This window comes from Strix uralensis, chromosome 1 (genome assembly GCF_047716275.1).
Source record: "Strix uralensis isolate ZFMK-TIS-50842 chromosome 1, bStrUra1, whole genome shotgun sequence".
NCBI classification, from domain to species: Eukaryota; Metazoa; Chordata; class Aves; order Strigiformes; family Strigidae; genus Strix; species Strix uralensis.
In genome coordinates this window covers 48,298,273-48,317,464 of record NC_133972.1, presented here as the reverse complement: position 1 = coordinate 48,317,464, position 19,192 = coordinate 48,298,273, and the positions used below count along the sequence as shown (strand labels likewise).

Genomic DNA, 19,192 nt, shown 5'->3' with positions numbered 1-19,192 from the left:
GATAATGTTTATTTTTCTCAAATGTATCTCTTTAATAGCTCTCTACATGTAGATTATGGAAACAACTCTATGATTATGCATGAATTATAAAACAGATAATGTATATGACTCAGAAAATGAAAGCAGACTATAAAATCAGGTTGAACTGATCAAGTGAAGATGATTCTGCTGGCATATGAAAGTAGCAGAATGTCATAATGTTATGGAAGTGAGTGATTATTTTTTTTAAACAGGTAATGGACATATTTTAGAGATACACAGTAACTGATAGCTATATGCTATAAAATGTTTTGTATTATGAAGAGTTTTTTTGAATATTAAATGCAGAATGTAATGGAAGCCAGGAACCTGTGCTGAAGGTCAATTAGTAAGAGAAAGCACTGACCTCTTTTGTCCCATTTACATTGTTTTAAACAGCGATGTCATAGTCACGGTAAAACAGCTGCAAAAAAGTCATGATAAACAAGCTCCAAATCAAGATTGCTGTCAAAGTACAATGTCTGTTTTCCAGTTTCACTGAGCATTTTGCCTGTATTGATAGAGGATCCTAGCAGGGGGCAAGTACTTTTATTACTTAGTAAAGCAGTGATGATGCTTCTTATACACAGACATTTTATATTTACAATTTATGCGCTAAGGTTTACATTGAAAAAGTTGCTGAAATAATTGTGATAAGAATAGTTAATTTGGTCATTAGTTTTATTAGTTTTTACAATTGTAAAGTAATATTTGGTGTTTTGGGATTTGCCTAAAACTTTCTATTATTACTTAAGAAGTAGTCATAAGGGAAGAAGTATTTCAAGGAAATGCTTTCCCTTATATAGTATGCCTGGTGGTTAACCTAGGGAAGGATTTTATCATGGAACAGGTAATGAATAAAACATCAGCCTATTCTGTTACAGAGCTAAATAAATGTAAAAATTCTAAAAAATTCTAAAAGTAGCTGAAGATCTTTCATTTTACGTACTCAACTAAACAACAGTTCACAAACCGAAATAAAATAGTTCTTTACCACCATTTGCCGAATCTTAATCAAGTGAGCAGAAAACCTCATCACTCACTGATGTGCTGTGTCTGTACTGAACAAACTTTGTTTTGTTTCTGATAACTTTTCTCAGGCTTTCTGAAGCAGATATGGTCAACACTTTTCAGGCAAAAATTTGAACAGCAAAGCTAGAAAACTTTTAAGCTTTGTAGACTGAGAGAAAAAGAAAATGTTATCAAGCTGTCAGAACCTTTTTTTTTTAAAACTACAAACGTGATAGTACACTGCTTTAGGTCAACATATCTGATTACTTTGAGTTCTTGTTTCAATCCATTTTGCTCGATGTCAGATGTACCTGAAACCACTCTCACAGGACATGTGCTCCTCTTTTTTGCTCTCTGTTTTAATCTGTAAGGTCTTCCAGGCAGGGGTACGTTAAGAGTCCCTGTCCCTTAAACCGTTGTTCCAGAAGCTCTGGCTTCTATAGTAAGCTCTGAGTAGCACAATGGTTCATCCAGCTGGAACTGATTGCAGGACAGAGGCTTATACAGTAATGTGGATAATAACAATGCCTTGCCAGAGGTAGACAGGTTTCTGATTGGAAAAGTAAGACAAGGTAGCATGTGGATGGAGGATTTATTTGTATCTTACAGAGGCAAGGCTGAAGGGAGAGGTAGTGTCTTCCCTCCCCCCAGCCAATTGAAAAGTTTTAGGGCACAGGAACTCCTGAAGAATGACTTGCATACCTGACAGCTTATCTTTTTTATTTTTCCAATTATCTGAATTACTTTTGAAAAAGAATGTCTCTCTCTACACAACTTGTATATATTTTGTAACACCAGTACCGTAACACAGAAATTTAAATATTAGTTCGCTAGCCAAAACTTACTTAACAAAACCTGTTCACTCAGAGGCTGTTGAATGCATTATAGCTGTATTGTCTCTCTATAAACCAGGGATTTATAGGAAGGCAGACAACCTGGTGATTGTGATAGACAATATGACACAACACCCTGACAAATGTCCTTCTGCTAAGCAGAGTAAAATCATAGCAGTTCTGCTGCAATGCCCATTATCTTAAGACATATCAGGACAGAAGTAGGAATGTCTTCAGCCACATGTATGTGGTCTACATCTTAAACTATGGGATCAAGACCTGTGCAATGAGCAATAATAGAGCAAACCTATTACTTGTGAAACAGGCTTAGAGGGTATTTGTAACATATGTTTAAATGTGAGTTGTAGTCCCTGACAGATTTCACCTGCTAAGGGCTATAGGTGAAAGATCAGACTATGCTTTTCAGGTTATAATGAAATTATAAGAAGCAGTGGTCCTGCATTTTCTTCTGTCAATACATTATCATTGCTGTATGAATGATGCAGTACCAGAGAGAAACCTTGTACACCGTTTATTAAAAACTACATTTGCCATATGTGTGAGTGTGTGAAAGGTACACGTGACATCATTCCTGTTTTGATAGGCTTGTGCTCCCTTATATCATTGGAGAACCCTTAAAGATAGCCCTGAGAAGGACCCCGTTGGCACCTGCTATGTAGCAATTCAGAACTTCAGTGCCTATGCTGAATATTCACCTTGTCGCAACAGTAAGTATTAATAGGAAAAATCCTGTGCTGGAGGAATTGATATTGCACTCAGTGTTTTCATCCTTCCAGTCATCACACAGTCTTGGTTGAATGAAGATTACTATATGACATTATTGCATTGAATGAGGGTTTAAAGAATAATCAACATTAAATTATGTGCCTGCAATTGGATGCTTTATTATATAATTGAAAGAGAAGAAATTAAGTAAATTAAGCTTATGCTGTTACAGTGATGAGATATAATTGGTTCAATTTAAATGGCTTAAAATGTAGCAAACGGATCTAGATAAGAACCAGACAGCATTTTAAACCAATTACTCATGCTCATGCTGAGTATAAATCTCTCATCACAGGATCACCATCTGAAGACCAGACCCTGCACAGAAACACATGAGCCTGTATCACCATTCATGCCAATATCACCCACAATAGCTCATTTATGAAGGACTTCCAGCATGGAAGAAAGCCATGCACATTAGCTGTTCCACACTCTTCTCTGTGCTATTCTGAGGATGTGGTAGCAATCTCTGGGCCTTACTTCTTCGGGAATAGGGAAGAACAGTGCACATATATTTAGAACCAAGTTCAGTTACTTAGAGGTCTGCATAAAATACCATATGTTAGATTAAGTCTAAGTGTTTGTGATGATTATTAGTACTCTCATTACCTCAGTGCTCCAAATTATTAAAACAAATATGAAGTATCCAGTGCCTTCACTGAGCTTTGGACTGGGCTGGGTGTACAGCAGTTTCTGCACTCACAGATCAGAGAATTGTTCTTTCAGTTACTTTTCTAAAGGTAATCTGTGTAAGACAGCAGATGTGATGGGTTTACCTATCCCTTCCAGGGGAAACCCTCCCAGCAAAGCCATGGTGTTCTTCAGTTTAGCTGAGATGGGTAGCTACTTCAACTTGCATATGCTAGCCTAACATGAGAAGTTCCTTGTCATGATACCCCCTGTACAGAGACCCTGCTATTGCAGCTAGCATTCTTGCCATGTGCATGCGGGCTAATTTCAAAACACCTTTTAACTGTTACTGTACTGCAAACTGTGCTCCTACCTTTGAGTAGGAGCCAACCGTGCATAACCATGCATTATTTTGCCAAGAAAGTAACAGGCATTCTACAGAAAAAGTAGACACTTACTTCACATAATTAAAAGGTCTCTTTCCTATGAAGATCTAGAGACAGCATCATATCATGTAGCTAGATTTTCTTGACATCTGACAGATGTGTGATAATGTAGCCCAATAATGCTTTCTATGGTCTACCAGAAAATCTGCACACCTATAACGACATGAGATATTTGCATGTGCATTCAGTGTTACTCTGGCTTTTCTTTTCTCACATTGCAGTATAGTTCTAAACTGAGTTGTGCTACATCTTTTAAAGCCTAATACTTGTCCCTGGATGGACAGGTACAGAAAGAAGCTGAATCTGTAAGAAATGGTGACCGTAAGATCTGCTTCATGTATTTCTGAGTCTCACTGGGGCTTTGCCAAAGGCTTATGCCATTTGAAGAGAGAGTGCAAGTGGCCATTCCTTCTCTCAGTTTCCGAATCCTGCAGACTTCCAGCACTCATAGGAAAGCCCTAAAATGCATGCCAACGCACTTTGTACAGTTATATAAGGATTTGGAGACTAGAAATAAAGATGGACAGAAGCAAGAAGGATGTTTTTGCATGTACACATGACCATCCAAAATTACAACACTTCAGTTCTCATTGAGCAAATGTGTGTCAATTAAAGGGCTGGCCGTTGTGAGGAACATATGCCCCCTTTCCTTGTCCTGGTACAGATAACCAGGATGTTGTCTGAACATTGACCCACGCTGACCCATCCACTATGTCAACATTTTTTGAGAATGCCTTAGTAAACACTTATTTTGTGTTTATGGCAGAGCAGACTGTGGTGACCATTCTGCGATTTCTTGTTGTTTACTTTTGTATCTCTAGCCAAATTCAAACTGAATCCCTGGTAGTTGTTGCAAGGGTCATTCCTTGGTAGTGAGAGGAGAAAGTCCCACGTAACTGGTCCTATTTTTCAAAGTCTTCACAAGGGGGCTGCATATTCAGGGCCCTGTAGAAGGTCTTGATTTGCTCTGCCTCTTCTAAAAAAGAATACACATCTTTTCACATATTTTGGTAGTTTTGCCTTTACAGCCTTTCAGCTCCAGGGATGTGTAAGCTGTCTTCTTCATGCACTGTGAAATCAATAAAATGCTTCTACCTTCATAATTCCAGGCAATGCAGATCCCGAAGGACAAGGCTTTTGTCAAGCAGGTTTCAGCTTAGATTTTTACAAGGTGAGATTCTGCTTCCAAAATACTTTGACCAGTTGTAATTCTGATATATCCCTAATGTTCAAGCACTGTCTCAGTGATCAAGAGTATCCCCATGCTGTTGCATATAGAGAGATTCATGAAGTTGTTGCAAGTTCTTTCCCCCTTTGCAAGTTTCAAACTTTCTGATTTCATTAATAAAAGAAATATGGCAATCAGCACCTGTTTATCTCTTTGCAGCACTCCAGTCTGACTCTGCTTGGTCTATCTTAATAGGTAATTAGGTGAAAAATTGTATGTGCTTCTATCTCAGTGTGTCCCACTTACAATGCTTTCCAGACACCTGACTTTCAGGAAATAATGGGCAGGCACCAGCTAGTTTTAAACAGTTAAAATAGCTTGTATGAGGATGCTTTCGGAGGCAAACTGGTCATTGAGTAAGACTGTTCTTTTGTGGAGGTTAAAGTGCTTAAGGGAAATAGCTAGTTGATCGTATATGCCAAGAAGGCCCAGAAACAACATTGTGGGCCAAAGAATAAACTTTGGGACTGTTATTAAGCTATTACTGCATCAGGACCTCACATAACTTTGATCATTGCCATTGTTTTCGGTGTTCTGCAGCTACATTGTTATTCACATGATTAATAGCTGAGGAGTAAAGACCTCACTGTAGGGTAGACAAAAGTATATTTCTCTATCAATGTTACTGTTGCTTCATTGAATGTGAAAACCCTCTTTTATGCTGACTTTGTTTTTTTACAAATAATCAGCAATTTTTAGAATGTTATGTTAGTGCTAAAAAAATTATGGCTTTCATTCAAGTTAAGATGCATAGGGTGATCTTAACTTCATTTAACTGTGGATTTTCCTGCACATCCATGCACGTACATCCTTTCCTTGAACAGGGCTATTCTCCTTTATTGTCGTTCTGATACTTTTTTGGTGATTTAAATTGTTTTTCCCAATTTTGTTGTATTCTTTTGTTGTGTAATTTTATTCAATTTTGCTTTTTGCAGAATGGTGACCTGATAGTAGGTGGGCCTGGTAGTTTTTATTGGCAAGGTACGTTCATCTGGCTGGTTAACTTGATCTAAGAAGTGAAGCAGAAAGTATTGTGGAAAATGTTCTAGATTTCCATTGTTTTCTCAATTTAAGATAGCCAATCTCTGGTCTGATTTTCAACAAATATAGATCAGAAGAATTACTTAACAAGCAACTGAGCATAAAAATAAGTCAGGGAAAATTCAGGATGTAGGTTGTATAGGAAGCGAAAAATATAGAAATAACTATTTTTATGTTGGCATTTTAGAACATTTGTCATTTAATTAATAAGCTGACTTTCTTCCTAGGAATACTGCAGTTTTAAACATAGCTAATATTTGTACAGCAAATGTAATATTTTCAAAGTTTTTGTCACTATTTGCTTCTGAACACAACCTTTTATTGCTACCTGCATATATTTTTAGTTCATCTGTGGCATCGCTGTAGTTTCCAAGATATAGTTTCTCATGTAGATAAAATCTGAAGTGGTTTGGTAAAGTGTTGAAAGGGTATTTTTGCTTTAATCTGTTTTGACATGTATGATATAGCTGATTCCCAGACTCTGCCTACCAACTTGCCCATTGTCAGTCTCATTGATGTGTGTTTTGGCATTGCCATTAAAGGGGAAGATCTAGTTGGTTATGATGGTGGGTAGTCATAGCTTTGAATTCTCCATTGAGAAATTGCTTCCACTGGTCTACTACATTTGTACAGTACAGCATGAAAAGGTAGCTGAGCCTGAAAATGCTTGACTTTAGTTTGACTTAGTACCTTGAAATGAATCTGAAGATATTTTTGTGGTGATTCAGTAGAGTCTCCATGCCTTGTTGTACTGATTTATGTGTACTCTTGAGACTTTTAGGGTAATAATGGAGAAAGATTGAGAGAAGGTGTCTACTCTTTGCATCTTTGATATATTATCGCTTCAGCTCTGTTCTGATGTTCTGCTAGCCCTATTTTATAGAAACTGGCTCTCCTTTTTGTCCCTTTCATTTATGAAGTTGTTTGAATCCAGGTCAGGTAATCACTGCAAGTATTGCGGATATCATTGCAAATTATTCCTTCAAGGATATTCTGAGGAAACTGGCACGAGAGAAGCAAACAGGAGTGGCACCACCCTCATATGATGACAATTACATGGGTAAGCTATGCTCTGTGTCAGTTAGCAATATGTTCTAAAAGCATGGGGCTTATATAAATGTGAAAACAAGCCCTAAATTACTAATGTCCCAATTGTGAGAGGATTTGAACGTGTTTTGCCTTAAGCTCAACATCAAATCAGTAGTTTGCTGGTTACTTCAGTGGGATTATGAACATTCTTAAAATTATGCACAGCAACGGTCTTTGAGGATTGAGATCTTAAATGGCTCATTAGGGTTCTTATTATTTGATCTTAAATAATTAAGCAGAAATACAAAATTTTCCCATTTATATCTTTTTTCATTCCAAAATGATGGTTTTAAAGTAATTAGACTGCTTCAATTTTCAATAGATAAAAGAAAATTCAGTTGTGCCGTATTTTGTGCAGTACTGTGCAAGTACAGAATTTATTCTCACTGATATTTAAAGGATACAATTGAAGTAAGCAATAACAAAAGTCAGTTTGAAGATATTATGTAATGAATGGAAAAAAGGCTCTTTAGGTACCTTTATTAGTACTGATCTCTAAGAATTTGGATGATATTCACATGTCTCTGCATGTAAGAGGTTTTTCTTCAACATAATTATCAAAAAGATGCAGTGGAATTTGAAGACAAAGGTGCATCCTTTCATCTGTGCCCGTAGATTTGAATTTATAGTCCCTGATACAGTCCAAAAGTCTTTACTGTGTCAACAGCAATTATCTCACAGGTTTACTAAAGCTCCAGGAGGTACGTAACTGCATCTTTGGAAATCTGTCTTCCATATAGAGCTAAAAGAGGATACTCACACATTACAGTACATTAATGAAGACCTAAATTGTGTCAATAGCTGTTAGGCCAAACCACCATAGTACCTGCTGTTCTTTCAGATAAATTATTAGTAGTAATTTAGAAGCTCATTTTTGGAGAAAATGGATAGATTTATTATACATTCAAACTTAACAGTTCATTTAGTCATGATAATGAGATAAACAATTTTCCTTTTTTCCACACAGTTTTAGTATACTAACGTTAGAAAATTTGCCTTCTGGTGATCAGATGAACAGACAAATCTGATTGTCCTTGCATATTTTTTGAAAGAAATGGTTTATCGAGTGTTTTGCTTGTAATTTATATTTAAACAGGCTACTCTGTGGCTGCCGGGGAATTTACTGGGGATTCTGAACAAGGTAAGAAGCTATGCACTTGAATGGAAACCAGATGGCCGTGCACCTATTAAATTCCTCATTCAGGGTCTCTGTGTAGGAACATACCTTTTATACATTTGAAGCACTGGTAAAACTCAAGCTATCTGTACACAATATTCTGAGAGGCAAATATTTCCTTAGAAGGTATAGCATAACAGAGCAGAATTTAAGTAACCCAAAAGTCGGAATCTGTTGTTATGGTACCATGCCCATGCATTTGTTCAGCAGTTAGAGCTGTGACAACATGGTAGGTGGAGCTATCCAGGCTCACTTAACAACAGTTTGGTGACCAGTAGTAAGAAGTGGAGCCACCAGTGCAGTCCTGTACAGTCTTTCAGTCCATACTCAAGTTACTCACCTGCTCCGTGGCTGCTGGACCTCAGCATCTGGCTGGCCAGATGCAGCATGGCTTGGGAATGTCTGTGTATGCTGAAAGCACACTTCTGACTGCCACATAAACATCACAGCCTGGACTAGGAGGTAACATTCAGCTGCTTCTGGACAAAGATGTGTCTACAATGGCATGCTAGCTCTTGTTGGTAAAAGCAACTCTTGGCTCTGTAAGTTTCCCCAGTTCCAGTTCATGTGCTTTAAGGGTGAGGTTCATTAGCTGATCCTTTTCATACACTGTATTTTCCTGCACAGGCATAATGCAGTAAGAACAAGTTTCCTGGGCTTTTACTTCTCCCCCAAGCCTTATATTTAAGAGCAGGAGACAGAATAATTTAATTTCTTTTATTAAAACCTGGGCTTAGAGGGAGAGAAAACATTCTACAGGAAGATGAGGTGTTCAGTTAGCCCTGGAATTAGGAAAAGCTGAATGCACATGAGTTTGAATGTCCAAATATAGAATCATGCCTGAGACTTTGTAAAGGTTCATGGATCAAGTAAGTTTGATGCAGGACATATTTAGAATAACTTGTATCTAGACACAACTGTCATCCACAAAGAACCAGACATCTCCCAGACTTAATAGCATTGCTTAAAAACATCATCACTGTGAAACCTTCACCTGAAATGTTTCATGATCTGTAAAACACCACTTTCTAGGATTCTACAGTCATGTTTTGATAAAGTAAGCAAAGTGCATTGAGAAACAAGTTTTGACCAAAATTGTAGGGTAAATATTTTTTTAAATTTGCAAAACTTAGAATTCATCTCAAACACTGAGGTTCAAGTTGTTCCCTCTGGTGAAAGGTGACACAGGATATTTACTAGTTTCACACAGCCAGGGAAGCTAGCAGCTCCAGTAAAAGTTCTGTAATTCTCTGAGGACAAAGTCAGAGCAATCCATCCTGGAGGGGCTAGGTTTAGCAACAGCAGCTCCTGGAACATCACTGGGGCTTTAACTAAATACCAACAGGACATAAACCTCACTTAATTGATGTGCTGAACTCATAGCATGAAGTGCTGTGGCAGAAGAACTAAAAACAAGCTGAACGTTGTCAGATTTTTAAGTTGCAAAGTAAGTTTTGCAGGTGTGTTAGAAATTGAACAGCAGTTTTTCAGTGTCTCTGCAAGTTGAATCCAGTGTAGAAGAAAAGCTCCTGTCACAGCTGTCTGTTTGGTAGAGTATGCTAAAAAGAATCAGTTTTAAATAGAAATTTGTCCATGATTTAGCTATTTTCAGGTGTTCTGAAATTGTACAGGATTTCAAAACATACAGTCAGCTGAAAATATCTGTGATCCCTGGTGTTTCATACCTTAGGAGCTATGTTTCTTGTATAAAGCTAACAGTCTGTCTGAAAGTATTGCTTAAGGGGTAGCTTTCTTGAGGAGGTGAACAGCTCCATGGTCCAGACTCACAAAGCCAACAGAGACATAGTACATTTCTACAAATGAACCCAGCTCTCCAGAACTGCTGCTGCTTAATCCCTGTAAAGTTAAGAGTTTCCTGTCTTGTGCCACTATGGGTTTAAAAAAAAAAAAAAAGCACAATTTTGAGCCAAACACTATACCATGAAAAAACAGATGTATCCCTGGTAGTAGAAGGCTGCAGCCACCTTTTTCTTTCTTTTTTTTTTTTTTTTAAATGCATACTCAAAGTTTTATAATGGATGATTCTTGAATCAGTAAGTCATGTGAATGATTGGCGCAAAGAATTGCATTGTTGGCTGACCCAGGAATCGTCCTGTGTCCTGTTCAATTCTTTGTTACTACTTCCATCTCCCCTTGGCCAAACACATTCAACCACAGGGGAACATATAAACCCAGAGAGGAACAGAGGAATGCGAGGTCAGTACAGGAAGGTGTCTGAGGTGCTCTTTTATCTGAAGTTCCTACTGCTGTCTTCTGATATGGATATCCTAACGAGGGAAAGTTTAGATAGTAAGACTGCAGGCTGTGACTTTGTTCTTTTCTTTCTTTTTTTCCCATTTTTTCCAGTGGTTGTTTAGGATTTTGCCATTGAGAATAATTACATCCTAGAAGGCAGCTTGGTCCAATATTTCATGTTCAGTGGATCTCTTCAACGCCACTTACAAAAATTTCTTTGTAATACTTTTAGATAGCCTGTGCTGAACTTGTTGAACACTTTCATGGCATCAAGCCAAATAACAGATGAGACAAACTATTGTGCAGCCAGAAAGAAGAGGGGTATTTGTAAGGACAGTTGCATTTAGCTTGTGTACTCTGTGATGCCACAACTAATTCTGGTTCCATCAATCCACAGCTGTCAGGTAACAAGCTGAATTGTACTAAGAGCTTTATTATACTGTGCTATGAGAAGTAATGCTAGGCAGAAAGATCTCTGAATGGGTGTATTCAACAGCTGAGATGTAATTTTTCATGCAACTAACAATGAATGTTAAAATTTTATGAATTAATGTCTTGAAGTGATTTGCAGGTGTTTCTGATACAGATAGCTAATCAAAATGCTAAAGGTCCTATGTCAAGGAAGATTTAAGTGACATGGGATGCATATTGCATGCACACTTGGATAGCATAACCAGTTCACTGTTGATCATTTATCCTTTCAGAGCTGGTTGCTGGAGTCCCGAGGGGAGCACAGAACTTTGGCTATGTATGTACTGGACCCACATTTTATCCTTTTTATAGCAAGAAGGCAGTTAGACTATTTGGAAGGTTAAAGACTATATTACATTTTCTGTCTCTTTGACCCTAATCTTTCTAATCAGAGAAAACTGCCACTGACTTTCACCCTCAGGCTTACCTGGCTGGGTTGAAATGCCTTACTGGTTTGAGCTTTGAATATTAAGCCCTTAGTCCCTTCTGAAGTCTGTTTTCAATAGCCAGTTACAAGCATGCTTTGAGTATGATTAGTATCCCTATACCCACTGAGTGTTATCAGACCTAAGCTTACCCACAGGTTAGCATATTTCACGTGCTATGCTGTGTCCACAGTGGAGAGAAGTCTAAATTCAGATTATTCATACCCAATGTTTATTTTCAGTGCTCTAAGTATATACGCTGAATGCCACTTGCAAAGAGTCATGATATGCAGTTAGAAGTGAGGGGAGAAAACGATATACATGTGTGGATACAGCTTTTACCTCACAGGAAAAAAAAGTTTTGGAACTAGCCTGATTGGGAAACTGAGATCCCAGCCACAGACACATTCTTTAGTTTTGTGTACCCAAAATTCCTTGTGTCTCTGGAACTTATTCATACCATTTTTCAGAAGAAAGGTGTATATGTGTATGTATATATATTTATGTATGTATGTATATATGTATGTATATAGTTCTTTATGTTTTAAGTTCATGTTTTCATGCCTAATAATGTGGTCACTGGTTAGCTGATAGTCTGTGATTTGCTGCTGTTCAGTGTCCAGTAAGGAAGGGAAATAGTCTTGTCCCCATTTGATTCATGGGAAACCTGAGACTCAAGATCTTAGTGATTTGTTGAAGGTCATACAGGAAAACAGACTGAAAAGAATCGTTTTTTCTTGGCCACTTGGACCATATTTCAGTGTGTCAGATTGGTTTGCAGTGATGTTATGGTGTAGCACCTCCATGTGTGCTTGAAGCTTTCCATATTTTTCTGTTACCAGGTCTCAATTATTAATTCTTCAGACTTGACCTTTATCCAGAACTTCACTGGTGAACAGGTAATGTCAAGCAACTGTGTGATGAAATATTCTATCTCTAGAGCATATAGTTTCATTAACAGAACATATAAAGTATTTTTTAGAACTAATGACCATAGAAACAAAGAGGATTATCAGTAAAAAAAATTTAAAAATTGATATCTGATATGAAAGCCTATCTGTTGTTTTTTATTTCCAGATGGCGTCTTATTTTGGGTACACTGTTGCAGTATCTGATGTTAACAATGATGGGTAGGTTACCAAATATATTCAGCTCCACTGAACATTCATAGAAGCAATGCCTGATATTTATTAATAAACATAGGTTTTCAGGTGCTTCATACCTCAAAATGCTTCTCTTGAACTTCTCTGCTTTTCTAATTTTAATTGTTCACATAGGCTTATCTTTGTGCAATCAGAGTGGCACAAGTATTTGCAGGCCTAGTTTGCATGAGTTTATCTTTCTGAATATTTATTCAAAGCAATGTGGCAGAGCGGGAATGTCCAAAGTCTTAGGAAACAGGTCCATGTAGAAGAACAGTGAATAAAGAGCACTAACAACTGCTGGGAAGAGATAGGTGCGAGTCAAAAGTTCATTCTCCCGTTCTTAAAAGCAGGTAAGTCTTCTCACATGTGGACCATCCATAGCTTCACTTCTGAATTTTAAAAGCTTTCCAATATCATCAGCTTCTCATTCCAGCACCTGCTGGTTGGCCATCCATTTTCATCATCCAGAGGACCAAGAAGTGTCTATGGCCCGTAGTTGTTACAACAGGCATTGTGCTTGTCTGAGGGAGAATGCTGCTCAGCTCCCAGGGTCATGCCTAAGATACTCGGGGATTTCAGGCCCTGTTGAACAAAACGCTTGCTAACTTTGAACTCATGTAAAGTCTGATTAAATATTTTAGAAGATCAGGACTTCAGTAAGTGAATATTGATACTAGCTTTCTAGCAAGGAGATAAAGATCCCTGAAGCTCAAAGCCTTAGAAGTCTGCACAGAGGTGAGCCAGGATTATATTTAGAGCTGTGGCATACTCTTGTCTATTGCAAAATGTCTCAGATATGTCTACTTCATACTCTTTTCTTACAATTATTTCTCATTAATTAACAGAGAGCATTAAATAATTTTTTGTGGCTAAATCATTGCTTCCCATCAGTGACTAGTGACCTTTTAAAGAGTGAGGGATACAAGAAAAGAGAAAAGTAACAAGGTGATAAAATGTTATTGCAGTTCCAAAAGAAACAAAACAAAACAACCCCCCCAAAAAAAAACCCAACAAAAAACTTCAGCAGTTTCTGTTGTGGCTTCATAGTACTCAAATCTTTTAACGTTTCTGAGATCAAATTTTGTGATAGTACAATAGCTTTTGAAAATTCCTATTTTTATGATATACAGAGTCAGGATTTAGTCCTACCATAATGCATTACTAATGTGAAAGGGTGGAGAAACGCTAATCTAAGTTAGAGTAGATGCTCATTAGACTTTCTGGGAATGTACTATTTAACTTCTCACTGAACCAAACTATTTCCTATGCAGGTTAGTTCCTGTGAACCATAGGGTTACTTGGCAGGTCTCATATTTTCTGTGTACCTCTAAGACCATTGTTTATGTCAATAATATAATCAAACTGCTGTTGAGGCCTGTGTGGTCTCCCAGTCTATATCTTAAAAGAAATCTAATGACTCTCTCTAAGATCCAAACATCCCATAGAAAACAAAACACAAAAAGCTCTCCTTGATAAACATGTCTGATTAGATATGTAGTCTGTCTTTGCTGATTTGCACATGTAGTTCCTTGATAAACATGTCTGATTAGATATGTAGTCTGTCTTTGCTGATTTGCACATGTAGTTGATAGAAATATTTATCTGAAAGGGAGAGTAAAACAGAGAGACAGGAAAAGAAAAAGCAAACGGGAAATGACCACTTCAAATTCACTTATGTTTTTTGTGCAGCAAAGGATAAAGGAGGTAGTGATGGCCTTATCAGTACGAGAAACCTGAATAAGTTGTATGCTGAAAAGATTAATAGGAATGATGTTTTGCTGTAATGAAACGGAAGACGTGGCTCAAAGGTTAGGCTCATCCTAGAAAAAAAGTTCTGTAGACCTTCTGCTCCAAGAGTTCTGCAGGTGTTCCAGGGTGACTCTTGCAGTTTTATCTGCACCATATCAGGATTGTGGGCAGAACAGGGAAATTGAGGATATTGTTTGAACTACCGTTTAGTTGCCCACTGCTAATAACGAGAAATTCACAATGAAACTTAACAAATCAAACTTTGCCATCAACTTACAGACTACATTCCTAGTAAAGAGGAAAAAAGAGAACACTTTCCATTTAAACTGAAACAGTCCAATAAAAGTAGTGGAATAAACTGTTTACTGGTCTTTTATTTGGCCTATATCAAAGCTTCCCATAGTTATACTTTGACCTCTTGACATTTCCCATACTCCTGCTTTTTATTACTCAGCAGGATACAAAGAAACTGCATACAGTCTCAGCAGGTGGTCAGCTTGTGCTTTTTAAAGATTTTTTTTTATCATAAGGGAAGCCATAGTGGCTGGTTACGTTTCTGGGTTGGAACAAAAATAAATACATAATTTATGTTAACTGCAACATCTCAGTGCAGTAATGAAATAAATCTAATGAACCAGTTCAAAATACTACTGCAAACTGAACTGCACTTTATGGTTTAATATTACTGTCCAGGGGCTTTTGCCTTTGTTTTGCTCTTATGGCTTTTTAAAAGAGATCACATCAACCTGATTTTGGCTCAGAACTGGATTTTGTAAATATAAACTCCTACAATTTAAATATCCTGCACCCACAAAACTGCATCATTCTAATCACATAGGTACTTGTAACTCAACAAGTGACCCCCCCCCCGCCCTTGACCGCTTGATGTCTAAATACTTAAACTGTAGGAGCTGGAAGGTGAAGCTGACTATAAAGCATGGTAAACAACAATTGCTTGCTTATTACCCACTTGGAAAGAAACCAGGAATAAGTAAATGAGGATCAGAGAGAGCAGGGTAGCTGAAGAATCCTTCCTCTCTGGCTATAGTACACTGCTGTGACAGTGAAAAAAAAAAAAACCCAAACAAACAAACAAACCCAAATCCCTAGAATTGCCTGAGGGAGAATTCCTTCTTTCTGAGGACTTGCTGAAGCAGCTTTCCTTGGCCTACAGAGCTCTGCACTGACAGAGAAGGGGGAAAATCAAGAGGGTGAGGAAAGAAAGGCTTCGGTGTGGGTGGGACATGCCAAGACCTTGAGGGAAGGCAAACTAAGTGCTGCAGGGGTTCCAGTTTGCTCTGCTGCCCATAACCAGTTTAGAAGTAGGTCAGTGTAATTTAGATGACTGCCTTCCTCCTGCCTTTCCCTCAGCACATCAGAAGACAAGCCATCTTAGCTACTGGATTGTGGTCCCTACTCCCTGGACTATTCATGCATTTTATACAATCATTATCATTTATTTTAACAAAGTAGAAATCTTCCTAGAAAAGTAACCCAGCACTGTGCACTCCTCCTGAGATACTGTGATCCCTGCACAACAGACTTCAGCTCCTGTCTGCTTGCTTTCTGCTCATCTGGTGAATCTTGAATTCAGGGTTAGGCTTCTGCTTAGAGAATTTTATGCCGCTGTGGATGACAGGTAGTCGCCTATCTCTTTTCACCATTTTAGGCACTCTGAATATTGCTCTGTGGACCAGAGTTTTAAAGGTATTTAGGTATGTACTTATTTTACATCGATGTACTGGGAGCTTCCTGGCTCTGAATCTTTTGGTTCCTTACCACCTCTAAAAAAAACCTTCCCTTAGTCTTACCGTCCTTCATTTGTAAAATATTCATTAGAGCCAGGTCCATCTTCTAGTTCATGGTTTATATAGCATATAACACCATGGGGTCTCAATCTTACTGGAAATATCTGGACTGTGATGTAATAAAATAATAATTGATGATAGTGCCACTGTGTAATGCTTTTATTACAGAGCATATGTAAAATAACTTGTAAGAAGAAGAGCATTCATGATCTGTTTTTATTGTTGCTATTGTTTCATGGCAACCGTTTCAGCTGACATTCTGTCCCAACCACACACATCTTCCATTAGTAGAGGAGGACTTTTGATGTTTAGTGTGAAAGGAAAATCCCACCTTTGATGTCAAGTCAGCATCTGCTTCCTTCCTTTTTTAGTTATTCATGCCGTGGGGTAAAATCTGACATACAAAGAATAGAACAACTGTACCAAAGTGACCTGACATTTTGAATTAACAGTTTCCTTTATGGAAACATACTATAAAACTTAATACAGAACTAAAATTTGTAGAAGTACTTTATGACAATTTATAGAGTATGTAAGTTCTACAATCAGATTAAAAGGCTTCTAGACGTGGTATTCTGTACTAAATTCTATCGTATAGATCTTAGAACCATAGTATATATCTATGGTAAAGTAGTAGCTGAGCTAGTCCTAAATCATATGGGGTTTTTTTGCTATTGGGATTGGGAAAACCAATATAGTGCCGTTTTATTAATTGTTTTACTAATGGATAAAGCCTTTGTGAAAACACCACTATTGGGAATATGATGAATTGAGAGTAGAAAGTTTTCTACAAGTTTTACAAAGTTTGAACAAAGTTTCACATTAGAGCAAGAAAATATGTTTTCCAAACTAAAAATTCTGTGATAAAATAGTACTAGTTATTTGCAGTAACAGAGTTCCTTAATATGGATGACCAATGTCCACTGAATACATGGGAATTATCCTATTAATTTATACAGGCTTGAGCAACCTTCAGAAATTAATCTGACACTATCATTTCATATCTCAGAATAATCTATTAAGAATATTTCTGCTTGTCATGTGTCTGTCAATCTTGCTTGATTTTATTCTTCACTGTCCAGGAAAAGGTCTTTTTTTCTCACTAAATAAAAGTTGGTAACATGTTTTGAAACACCCCCATTTAGAACAACATGCAAAATATCCTTTGATTAGTCTGTCTTCTTTTACTGATTCTTCTTGGAGTAGCAAAATGGACAGAAGGACTTTTCTCTCTAAGCCTCGTACTTTTGTGATTCTATGATGTCCTTTCTCTTTAATACTTAATACAGTAAATTATGTGAGCACTGGAACTACTCATGTATCTAATAGTCAGCAGAAGTATTTTCAGAAATAAAGCTTTGGCTTTGTCTCCCAGCTTCCATTTGAATTAGTGATGAGGCATTCTTTATTAATTGATGCTCTACGTGTGTTTCATGTATATTACTTCAAAAATCTGCTGGAAAGTGGCAATTTTTGTTCTGTTGTTCACTTACTGATACATAATTTTTAAAAGCTAGATTTTGTACTATAATTTATCTCTCACTAGCACCATTAGCAGGATAGATCTACAGAATTTGTCCTAGTAACACGGATCCTCTCTGCGTTATATTAATGATTTCTGGATCATTAACTGCAAGGTATAGCTTTTCAGTGTTTGTTGTGGGCATAAATTGAAGTGCAAGAGATTCCGTTTAAACCTAGGAAATGTTTTTGCTGTGAGAGTGATCAAACACTGGAAGCAGTTGCCCGGAGAGGCCGTGGAGTCTCCGTCCTTGGAGATTCTCAAAACTGGAGTAGGCACAGCCCTGGGCAGCCTTCCGTGGTGGACCATGCTTTGCACAAGTGTTTGGACTAGAACTCCAGAAGTGCCTTCTTACCTCAGTTAATCAATGCCTCTATGATAATTATCAGCTTCCTCTTTAATAAATGCATGAACTGTGTTGATCACACTCAACCTCTCAGTGACACTGATTTTTGATTGATTTTTCCAGTTTAGATGATATCTTAGTTGGCGCCCCTCTCTTTATGGAGCGAGAATTTGAGAGCAAGCCTAAAGAAGTTGGGCAAGTTTATTTATACCTGCAAGAAAGTGCATTCCTCTTCCGAGATGCGCAAATTCTGACAGGCACTGAAGTGTTTGGGAGATTTGGCAGTGCAATCACGCACCTTGGAGATCTCAATCAAGATGGATATAATGGTAATTTATATGTAATGTAGTAATATATATCTCTGTATATAAAACCGAAATTTAAAATGGCTAAGCAGTGAATATGAAGTGTCTGTGCAGTGGCTGAAAAAGGCTTTTTAAAAAGGCCTTTGAAAGTCACGAGAATTTACCTTAATGATAATGAAACTGATATTGAGGGCCAAACCGTGAAAACCTTACCTGTAGGAGGGCAGTCATATTGGCTACAGGACTATTTTTTAGTAATATTAGCATGTTCATTTGAATAAAAATATTATCTGTTAGTTTATGACTATAAGTACATTTAAATATTTAGCTAAGATGTTGCATTTGTTTAAAAACAGAGTCCTCCTTCTCTCCTCAAATGCTTGGAATAGTTTGAAAATTGTATGAGGCTCAGTAAATGGAACATTTTGCCCACAGTGAAAGAATTGGACAAGTACAGATGTACTATTTTGGAGTCAGACTTCCATTGGTACTTAAGCACCAAAAGAAGCAGGTGCATAATGGGACCTTTTTCAAATGCCTATAGCACATGCACACAACAAAATGTTCATGTAAGTTAACTGGGAGCCTAAATTCAAGAAAACAATCCAACTAAACTAACTTGCTTAATTATCTGAGATATCCTGGATGCCTTGAGCATCTAGCATTAAGCCTCTTAGACATGGTCAGTAGCACCTTGGTTTTCCCTGCACACATTTCTTTACTTCTTATTTCCAGGATGTTAGGGATCTGCAAATCATGCATCTCTGCATCTAAAACCCCAAGGAGTTTTTCCTGAAGGAGGTATTTTGCACAGTAGCCTTAAAGTAGTTGGCCCACTAAGGAAAAATTAATGGACTGAGCTCCTCCTTAACTTGAGGGCTGTTTTTCATGGTGCTCTAGCCACTA

At 37.5% G+C, this 19,192-nt stretch overlaps 1 protein-coding gene across 3 annotated transcripts in view; it reads left to right on the top strand.

The window, feature by feature from the left end:
• The window catches only part of ITGA8 (integrin subunit alpha 8), a 114,740-nt gene that overhangs the window by 11,940 nt on the left and 83,608 nt on the right, over positions 1-19,192 (top strand). For all 3 annotated transcript variants that reach the window (XM_074865064.1, XM_074865070.1, XM_074865076.1), the window contains 9 exons: positions 2,467-2,590; positions 4,834-4,895; positions 5,888-5,933; positions 6,928-7,053; positions 8,179-8,223; positions 11,220-11,263; positions 12,254-12,310; positions 12,489-12,541; positions 18,105-18,310. In XM_074865064.1, the coding sequence (XP_074721165.1) occupies positions 2,467-2,590; positions 4,834-4,895; positions 5,888-5,933; positions 6,928-7,053; positions 8,179-8,223; positions 11,220-11,263; positions 12,254-12,310; positions 12,489-12,541; positions 18,105-18,310 (763 nt within the window). The remainder of the gene's footprint in view (positions 1-2,466; positions 2,591-4,833; positions 4,896-5,887; positions 5,934-6,927; positions 7,054-8,178; positions 8,224-11,219; positions 11,264-12,253; positions 12,311-12,488; positions 12,542-18,104; positions 18,311-19,192) is intronic.